The 10,517-nt window shown below is 46.5% G+C and overlaps 1 protein-coding gene across 1 annotated transcript; it reads left to right on the top strand.

Annotated features, from left to right (window-relative positions):
- The first annotated feature begins 1,655 nt into the window (after nt 1-1,655).
- On the top strand, nt 1,656-9,444 carry MED21 (mediator complex subunit 21). Its single transcript, XM_081879394.1, has 4 exons — nt 1,656-1,818; nt 2,172-2,286; nt 6,661-6,761; nt 8,048-9,444. Exons 1-4 carry the CDS (start codon nt 1,777-1,779, stop codon nt 8,219-8,221), a joined length of 432 nt encoding a protein of 143 aa, XP_081735520.1. The 5' UTR covers nt 1,656-1,776; the 3' UTR covers nt 8,222-9,444.
- The last annotated feature ends 1,073 nt before the right edge of the window (nt 9,445-10,517 follow it).

Raw genomic sequence — 10,517 nt, 5'->3', positions numbered from 1 at the left:
TCTGAGTCAAATGAGGTTTTCTCCATAGTAATATCCCTGTCAGATACATGTTTCTCAGAAGTAAATCTTGCAGAGATCAGTGATTCTTCCTAGCAGGTAAGTGCAGAAAGAACTAGTCTTGTGTGTTTTTTCTTGAAAGACATTTTTTGTGTGCGCTTTTAACAGTTGCGTGATTTGCAAAAATTCAACAGGTGTAGAATCTCATGCTCTACCGAATGAGCTATACAGAGGTTGACAGCATCCTTTTCACAGCCTTTCATAATACATCACCACTGATTTCAACAGAACTTCCTGAGAAATTGGAAATGTCAGAAACTGCCTTACGCTAAGTCAGACCATTGCTCCAGCTAGCTCAATGTTGCCAACACTGACTCTGCAAGTTTCAGGCAGAGTCCCGGGATTAGAGCTGGGACCTTTTGCATGTAAACCCTGTTCTCTACCACCAAGTTATGGTGCTGTGTGCAGCCCTGTCCTGCACACATTTACTCCAAGTGAGTGTACAGAGGCTGAAAGCTCTTGCAGCTCCATCTGTTTCTCTACTGCCAATCAGAGGGGAAGCTGGGTTAGTTTGTTGCAGCAAACACCACAAAAGAGTATTGTAGAATCTTAAAATACTAACAAATGTATTATTACATAAGCTTTTGTGGATTGGAGATGGTTATGCACAAACAAGGGAAGACTGCAATGTGCAGCCACATAATTTATCAAGACCAAAGACTCTTGTGGCACCTTAAAGAGTAGCACATTTATTTAGAGGTCCAATTCTATTAACAAATGATTTGAATAGGAATAGTGACATTTTAATCACACTAGCTTACAAATGCCAGGATATATCTGCAGGATTGCCTTACCCCATGTTCACCCACTCACTTGCTTAAACCTGCGGAACTGGTACCATTATTAGTTTGGTGCCTCATAATGCTTATTCTTAGCATTTATTTAATTTGTATACCACTTTTCACCTGACGATCCCAGGGAGATTCACAGCAGAAAAATACAAAACGAGAACATCACTTTCCACAGTTGTAACAAAATCTCTTAATGTGGTGACACCTAAACTTTGGAACTTCCTGCCTATTGATTTCTGTACTCCTTTCAGTGTCTGCTTGAAAACATTTTTGTTTCGGAAAGCCTATCATGTAGGTGCTGATGTGCCTTGATAGTTTTCACTGTTGGTTTTAATGAACTTTAACTGTTTTTATTGATGCTTTTAATATTTATCGTAAACAGCTTAGTGGTTTTACTGCAATCAAGCAGTATATAAATTTCATTAAATCAATAAAATAAACATGTATGCCATCGCCAACACTGCTTTGCCCATGGCCACTGCCTCAACTTAGTGTATTTCACTGCTAATAACGTATTACTTTCATTTTCCTCTGACCTCACCGTTTACTATTCTGCTGCCATGTGTGCCATACGCAGCCAAAACTCTCAAGCTACAATTTGCTAGTCTTTAAGGCGCCCCAAGACTTTCCCCCTTTTTGCCTTCTCAAAATGAGAGCGGCAGCGCCTCCTCCTCTCCGACAGAGGGCGCACCACGAAACGGTTCTCGCTGCCGCAGAGACGCGACTCTCGCCTGGGTTTGGTTGAGGTTTTTCCGCTATGGCACCGGCAGCGAGTCGGACCAAAAAGGGAACGCTTCCGAGGCGTCGCCCTGGCAACCTCAAAGCCCGCCTCCCCGCTCCTGCTCCGTCCATTGGCTGCCACATTGGCCTCGCCCAATGAGGAGCGGAGGAAGAGGGCGCCGCCTCTGGATGCCGGGACTGGCGCGCAATGGCGGACCGCCTCACGCAGCTGCAGGATGCGGTGAACTCGGTGAGGGAGGCCGCGTTCCGCCCGGGACGGGGCCTGGGCCTTGAGCGGAACATCCCCGGGCCCCTTGAAAGGGGGGGGGTGGGGGGTGGGAGGGAGCGAGCCCGCCCGCCCGTGGCTGCGCGTGTTGTGATGCTGATCGTGTTACTATTTATATCTAAAAGCCTTTCTGAAGAGCCCATTAGTTAAAACCCCTAAGCAAAAACGCAGGGGTAAAGCAGTAGAAAGAGGGTCATAAAAACATTAGTAAGGTCCAAGCTTGTGAGTCAGGGAAAGAGCCTGGGCACAAAAAGGGGCTTCCTGAGATGCCTGAACAGTGACGGCTGATGCTTCGTGTATTTTGTATTTGTCAATAGCTTGCAGATCAATTTTGTAATGCGATTGGAGTATTGCAGCAGTGTGCCCCACCCGCTTCCTTCACCAATATTCAAACGGCAATAAACAAGGATCAGCCTACTAATCCTACAGAAGGCAAGTAAACTTCCCTGTAATACTTTTCAGGGAGAGAAGAGTAAAATAATGCACTGTAATGTAAAATGGGAATCTCTTTTTAATTCTGAACTGTTCTTTACTTTTTAAAAATGTCTTAATGGTTTTATAAAGGAAACAGATGTAACAAGAACAATGAAAACCAGTATTTGTCCTTTACTTTTTAATAAAGTAAATTTATGTAACTTTCTTCCTTAACAGCTTTTTAATCAATAATGAATTGGCAGGGATTATTTTTAGGATGTACAAGTGTGTGAAGCAGGTGTGGGAACTCCAACTCCAACTCCAACATGGCCAGTGATGGGAGCTGATAGTTTACCAAAATCTAGAGGGCTCAAGGTTCTCTGCAACTGATGTAAGAGAGGCCGCTAACATTTGCCTCAGTTTAATTGTCCATGAGTAATTCCTCCAAGTAAACATTGAATGAACCTTTAAGACATATTCATACCACCGTAAGTTTTTGTTTGCCTTCTATAAGGAGGGATTCTTGTGGCTATACGTTGGACAGCCTGGGGACTATGGACTGCAGGAATATACCACTTTTCTGACTTATAGTGATGCTTCCCTGCCTCCAATTGTTCAGATGTGAAGCATCTTATAACAAACTAAATCTGTGAAACTCTGGTATTTGTGTATTGTCGCTTGCATAGTAAGGTCATTTAACCTGTTCTATGCTTGTTTTAACCTATTCTATGAGATTCCTACATTGCAGGAGATTGGACTAGAGCAGTGTTTCCCAACCGGTGTTCCGCGGCACACTAGTGTGCCGCGAGACGTTGCCTGGTGTGCCGTGGGAGGGAGGCGGGCGAGAGCGCAAGGCTTGGGGCGGCAGCTGGCAGCGCGGAGCACGGGGCGCCCTTCGGAGGGCTCCGCGTGCTTCGGGCAACAGGCTGCCGCCCCAAGCCTTGCGCGCCCGGCGGGAGCTCCTGCCGGGCGCGCAAGCCTTGCAGACACTCGCCCGAAGCACGGGGAGCCCTCCGGAGGGCTCCCTGTGCTTCGGGCAACAGGCTGCCGCCCCAAGCCTTGCGCGCCTGGCGGGAGCTCCTGCCAGGCGCGCAAGGCTTGCAGACACTCGCCCGAAGCACGGGGAGCCCTCCGGAGGGCTCCCTGTGCTTCGGGCAACAGGCTGCCGCCTCAAGCCTTGCGCGCCCGGCGGGAGCTCCTGCCAGGCGCGCAAGGCTTGCAGACACTCGCCCGAAGCACGGGGAGCCCTCCGGAGGGCTCCCTGTGCTTCGGGCAACAGGCTGCCGCCCCAAGCCTTGCGCGCCCGGCGGGAGCTCCGCGCGGGGCAGACATCTGCAGCTTAGGGAGCCCTGCAGGACTTCCCCGCAGGGCTCTCCAAGCTGCGGATAGCAGCCTGCTGCCCCGCACGAGGGGCGCTCTTAAGCAGAGCGCCCCTCGCGCGGGGCAGACATCTGCAGCTTGGGGAGCCCTGCAGGACTTCCCCGCAGGGCTTTCCAAGCTGCGGATAGCAGCCTGCTGCCCCGCACGAGGGGCGCTCTTAAGCAGAGCGCCCCTCGCGCGGGGCAGACATCTGCAGCTTGGGGAGCCCTGCAGGACTTCCCCGCAGGGCTTTCCAAGCTGCGGATAGCAGCCTGCTGCCCCCCACGAGGGGTGCTCTTAAGCAGAGCGCCCCTTGGGCGGGGCAGACATCTGCAGCTTGGGGAGCCCTGCAGGACTTCCCCGCAGGGCTTTCCAAGCTGCGGATAGCAGCCTGCTGCCCCGCACGAGGGGCGCTCTTAAGCAGAGCGCCCCTTGGGCGGGGCAGACATCTGCAGCTTGGGGAGCCCTGCAGGACTTCCCCGCAGGGCTCTCCAAGCTGCGGATAGCAGCCTGCTGCCCCGCACGAGGGGTGCTCTTAAGCAGAGCGCCCCTCGCGCGGGGCAGACATCTGCAGCTTGGGGAGCCCTGCAGGACTTCCCCACAGGGCTCTCCAAGCTGCGGATAGCAGCCTGCTGCCCCCCACGAGGGGTGCTCTTAAGCAGAGCGCTCCTTGGGCGGGGCAGACATCTGCAGCTTGGGGAGCCCTGCCGGACTTCCTCGCAGGGCTCTCCGAGCTGCAGATAGCAGCCTGCTGCCCTGCACGAGGGGCGCTCTTAAGCAGAGCGCCCCTCGCGCGGGGCAGACATTCACAGCTTGGAGAGCCCTGCAGGACTTCCCCGCAGGGCTCTCCAAGCTGCGGATAGCAGCCTGCTGCCCCGGACCTGTCCTGAAGGCTTGCAGCGGGAGGAGGGCTTTCCTCCCCACCGCCAACATTCAGAATGCTGTTCTGAATGTTGGCGGTGGGGAGGAAAAACCCTCCTCCCACCGCAAGCCCCGGGAAGAGAGGAGAAGCTGTGCGCCTTCTCTTCTGTTCCCGGACCTCCCACCGCAGGCCTTCAGGACAGGTCCCAGAACAGAGGGGAAGGCGCGCAGCTTCTCCTCTCTTCCCGGGGCTTGCGGTGGGAGGAGGGTTTTTCCTCCCCACCGCCAACATTCAGAACAGCATTCTGAATGTTGGCGGTGGGGAGGAAAGCCCTCCTCCCGCCGCAGGCCTTCAGGACAGGTCCGGGAACAGAGGGGAAGGTGCGCAGCTTCTCCTCTGTTCCCAGGGCTTGCGGTGGGAGGAGGGTTCCCCGCTGTCCCGGAGATTTCCCTATGGGCTTTCTTCTTGCGAAGCAAGCCCATAGGGAAATTCGTCTTGCGAAGCCGCTAAAAAATCGGAAAGCCCTTTCGTCTTGCGGGTTTTTCGTTTAGCGAGGCATTCGTCTTGCGGGGCACCACTGTACTTTATATATAGTCAATATAGGCACAGAGTTAATTTTTTAAACATTTTCTAATGGTGGTGTGCCTCGAGATTTTTTTCATGAAACAAGTGTGCCTTTGCCCAAAAAAGGTTGGGAAACACTGGACTAGAGGACTCTTTGGGGTCCCTTCCAATTCTGTGATTCTTACAAGTCTCACCATGTTGAGTGGACCTTACTACCTAGTAAGCGTGTTTAGGATTGCAGCCTGGAGATGCTGCAAGTAAGCTACACTGAACATTGTAGAACTTATTTTTAAGTAAATATGCAAAGGGATTGTGCTGTGAAGCTTATATGGTCATTGCGATGCTCACATCTCATAATATTGTTTCCTGTTCGTTAATGGACTACTCACATAATAGAACCTATCCTGTGGAGGCTTTGCCATTGTAGCAGGGACATACCTAGGGATTGGCCAGGTTATCCCATGGCACAGGCCCAAGTGGGTGCAAAAAAAATGTACTTCTCCACTCTGGCTCGGAGTGGCTATGAGCTTCCCCTGCCGTCCACTGGTAGAACACTTAAGACAACAAAAGCAAACTTCTTGAGTTTCTGGTTGGAGATGCTGATACAGCTTTTTGCCAAGGGTGCATGAGAGCCTAGGTACACCTCCGCATAGAGAAGACACTTCCACTCATGCAGGTTGGAGCACTTATTACTGATCCCACCCACACACACACCCCTTAAGTCTCCAGTCTCCCACAGCAAAGCTTCTCCCAAGTGTTAGGGGACCCTCTGTAATGGATAATAATAATTGTAGTAGTAATAATAATAATAATTAATAATTTTATTTATACCATGTTCATCTGGCTTGGTTTCACCAGTCACTGGGTAGCTTACAGCATAGTAAAACATCAAACATTAAAAACTTCCCAATACCTTCAGATGTCTTCTAAATGTTATGTAGTTCTTTATCTCCTTAACATCTGAAGAGAGGGCGTTCTATAGGGTGGGTGCCACTACCAAGAAGGCTCTCCTCTTGGTTCCCTCTAACTTCGCTTCTCGCAGTGAGGGAACCACCAGAAGACCCTCAGAGGAGGAGGACAGTGTCTGGGCTGAATAATGGGGGTGGAGCCACTCCTTCAGGTATACTGGGCCAAGGCCATTTAGGGCTTTAAACGTCAGTACCAACACTTTGAATTGTGTTCGAAAACGTACTGGGAGCCAGTGAAGATCCTTTTGGACCAGTGTTATATGATCCCGGCAGCCACTCCCAGTCACCAGTCTTGCTGCCGCATTCCAATACAGGCAGTGGGATTGTTGAAAATCAGGTGCCCTGCCTTGCATGAACAAAGTGCTTTCTGCTTAGGCAAAACCAACACTAGATCCAACTTATTTGCACTCTGTAGGGAAATGTGTTGTTTTAGACTTTCTGTACTCCATTCCCATGTGCTGTACAGTAAATCTTTGCAGTAGTTATTGTAAAAATTTGAAGAAAACAAGTAAAATAATAAAAATATCTGCCATTATACAGTAAAAATTATTGTGCATCTTGAAATTTTAAACTATGACTTGAACAACTTGATCTTCTGCAATAATTATAAAGATGGTGTCCATGTTGTTGCTTCTACAGAATATGCCCAGCTGTTTGCTGCATTGATTGCAAGAACTGCCAAGGATATTGACGTATTAATAGATTCCTTGCCCAGTGAAGAATCAACAGCCACATTACAAGTAAAAATGAAATTTAACTGGCTCATGCTTTGTGTAATACTGCTTTTGTTTACTATTGGATGCTAAGAATATGAAACAACCATGACTGGCACAGAGAAGTCCATAATAACTGCTAATGCTGTACACTCTAAGTAAGGGGCGGAGAACCTGTGGCCCTCCAGATGCTGCAGGACTCAAACTCCCATCATTCCTGACTATTGGCAGTGCTGGCTGGGGCTGATGGGAGCGGAAGTCCAGCATCTGGAGAAGTATGTTTTATCACCTCTTATGTAAATGTCAGACAGCATTTTCTTTGGTGGGGGTGGTGATCTCTGTAGGGAACCATTGACCGAAACGTGTCTTCCAGAACACCCTTCTGGAACTGCACTTCCCAGAATGATTTGTGGTGCCAAAGCCCCATTTCAGCCTGCTAGTCCAGAAGTGTACCCAATTTTATGATATCAAACCTCTGCAGATCCAGCAGAAACACCAACTCCTGATTGATGTAGACAATGCACTTAGAACAATCAAGGTTGTTTTTGTTCTATAACTTGGGCTATAACTATATGAAAATGGACCAAACCTGGAGTTGAGAGGTTGCTATGTTCTGGTAGCTTGCCCAAGAACTGAAGACTGGCTTAGTTCCTGCTGTGACCATTAAAAAGCTTAACCTATCTTAAATACAGTTCTTGATAACTTAGAAATTATTAGCTGTGGGGGTATATACCTGTTTTTTAAAAACAACGTTTTATATCTATTTTTAAACATTAAAAATGTATTTAATTCTATTTTGCTACATGGTTGTTTGATGCCCTGGGCTCTTTGGATAGGGAAGATAAAAATTTAAATTAAATAAGAAGTCCACTTTTGAGTGCTTGAGGGGGTGTCAGCATATAGGAAGCTGGTGCGTACCAAGTCAGGCCATTGGTCCATCTCGTTTAGTATTGTCAACACAGACTGGTAGTAACTCTGCAGGGTTTCAGGTGGTGGTGTTTTCACAGCCCTGGAGGGACTTTTGGATGCAAAGCATGTGCTCTTCCACTTCTGCGAAGTCATTAAGAGAGTTATCTCCAGTAAATGAAACTGTACAGTATTAGACTTTTCAGGTTCTGTGTTACTGAAATGCGTAATAACATGCAGTATTACAATGTGTTATAAGACACCAACTATTCACAGGCTAAAAATAAGAGGGTCCCAGAAATGACTCTTACCTCCTCCTCCCCCCCCCCCACAAGAGTCAATCCTCTTCAATTTTAAAACACTAAACAGATGTGCTGTCGGCGTTTCTGTTTTTCCCAAATGTATAGGCTGCCAGTTTGCATCGCTTGGAGGAAGAGAATCACGAGGCAGCTGCACGTCTTGAAGAGGTGGTTTATCGTGGGGATATGCTTTTGGAGAAGATACAGAATGCTTTAGCTGACATTGCTCAATCACAGCTGAAAACAAGAAGTGGCAGTCATAGTCAACCTGCTCCAGATTAACCACCAGAGGTGTTGGGACTTGACCATAAAATTTGAACTTCTTGAGAAGGTGGGGAGGGGAGGACTTTTTTTAAAAAAGTTGTACATTACTGTTGAGCCTTAATCCTGCGGAAGGACGTTTGGTGTTGTGCTTCTGGGAAAACATCTCCCTGTTGACAAGATATTCAGTCTTTTGTAAGGTATTGCACTAGCAGGAAGTAATCACAAATTGAGAGTTTTTTTAATATGTTCCTTATGCCCAAAGCCCTGTGCTTTGTTTGTTAATGTTTGTTAGATCAGAATGTCTGATTTCATTTGACTGGCAACCTTGTGAAGTCATTATGAATTAAATGCCCCAGGCATGCATACTGGCACACGGTGTTTTATTGCATGGAATTGTCCTTTCGACTTCCAAAGCATTCAACTTCCAAATCGCGGCTTCTGATTGGCTGCAGGAAGCTCCTACAGCCATTTGGAAGCTGCAGAAGCCCCGTTGGACATTCGGCTTCCAAAAGAATGTTCGACAGTTGGAACAGTCACTTCCGGGTTTCGATTATTCGGGAGCCAAAATGTCCGAGTTCTAGGGCGTTTGACAACTAAGGTACGACTGTCACTAAGCCATGGTCTTTAACTTGTTCCTAATGTTTATTATTATTTTTCTATTGACTAGCGGACTAAAGAAAATCCTCTAGTTTTTCCAGTACAGATTTGCAATGGATAGCAAGAGCTTGGTTTTTATTTCTTGTTGGAGATCTGGGTACTGTCCAGCTGCTGAACAGTTTATAGACATCCTCATGTAGGTATGGATGATCACTGTACATTGGGGTAGGAAACCTCTGGCCCTCCAGACATTGTTGGACTACAACTCCCATTAGCTGCAGCCAACATGGGCAGTGGATTATTGGAGTTGTAGTCCAGCAGCATCTGCAGGGCAATAGGTTCCACATCCCTGCTGTATACACTGTTACGTATATAATTGGATGGTCTGCTTTGGTGTGGAAGGGGAAGGAGAGAAGGTATGGAAGAATTAGAGGTTTGCATACCTGTTCTACATGGGACACAGCTTGGGCCAAATCAATTGATTCAAACAAAGGTGAGCCGTCATTTTTTATTGGAAGCTCAGTCCTGATGGTATCCAAAGTTAGAACTTAGACAAGTTGCATAAATGAAGCATAGCTGAATATGACAGGTCACTTTAATGTCAAACATGTGCAGACAAATAAAAATTAATTTTTGTCTTAAAATAGTTTGTTTATATCTATATTGTCTCTCTCTCACACTCACACACACAATTTTACCCTACTGCTCTTCTTTGTGTTGTAATATTAGAAACTAGCTAAACTGCCCTCATATCATCCTGATACTTTTAAATTTATTTTTATTCTACCATCAATTATATAAATGTAAAAAATTTAAAAAAAACAAGTGCTTTTTACAATATTTTGTACACCAACTAATTTTTTCATGTCCGCTTAATAAGAAAACTTATAAACAGTACAAAATCAGAATTACAAATATACTAAAAGCAGATTAAAACAATAAAACTCAGACCCTAAAATGGACTAGGAAAACACACACACAAACACATGTACGCGTCAAAAGATAGAAAAGTAGTTGCCAGATGGGTCTGTGGGGAGGAAATTACACAAATGAGGTGTTGCACTCTGATTGCCAGTCGTTTCATCTTGGGCACTATGAAGATCCTTTTCGCTGACAACAAAAGACAGCATTGCCTGGGCTTTATATGCATGTTATAAAGATTTTGTTGAACTATCAGAGCATAATCTTTGTGCCAGATTTAATATTACTGATATTCAGGGAATGGTGAGGATTTCTGAATATTTAAAACAGTTGCTTGAAGAAATGTGGATCTTCCTTCTCAGCTACTCTAGTACTGGACCGTCCCATTCACTTTGGTATTAGAAAATGAAGAATGAAATCAAGGTTCAGCGTTTGTGCTAGAAAATACTACACGTGGTTGACAGCATCCATTGTTCAAGAGAATGCAAATATAGGCACTAGCACTGATTTATATTGCTTGGGCTTTCTTGGGTGCTAATTAGTGTAAGCCGTTGTCTATGTCCCTTTCCTGGAAACAATTCCTAGGGGTCCCTGTTCATTCGTCATCAGAATAGTTCTCTCAAGTCTAGTAGATACAAAAGTTTTGCTATCTTTTCACTATGTTAACCATTTTTTTCCTCTTTCATAATTGGATACAGAATGGAATACAGGGTATAGCAGAGGATGTATACCATTTATTTATGTACGGTATTTTTATTTTTAAAGATTTTAGATTTCCCTGAAGTATGACCAGTTA

This window comes from Podarcis erhardii, assembly GCF_964252035.2.
Source record: "Podarcis erhardii genome assembly, chromosome: 10".
NCBI classification, from domain to species: Eukaryota; Metazoa; Chordata; class Lepidosauria; order Squamata; family Lacertidae; genus Podarcis; species Podarcis erhardii.
The sequence above is the reverse complement of the archived record's forward strand: the minus strand, read 5'-3'. Positions and strand labels throughout refer to the sequence as shown.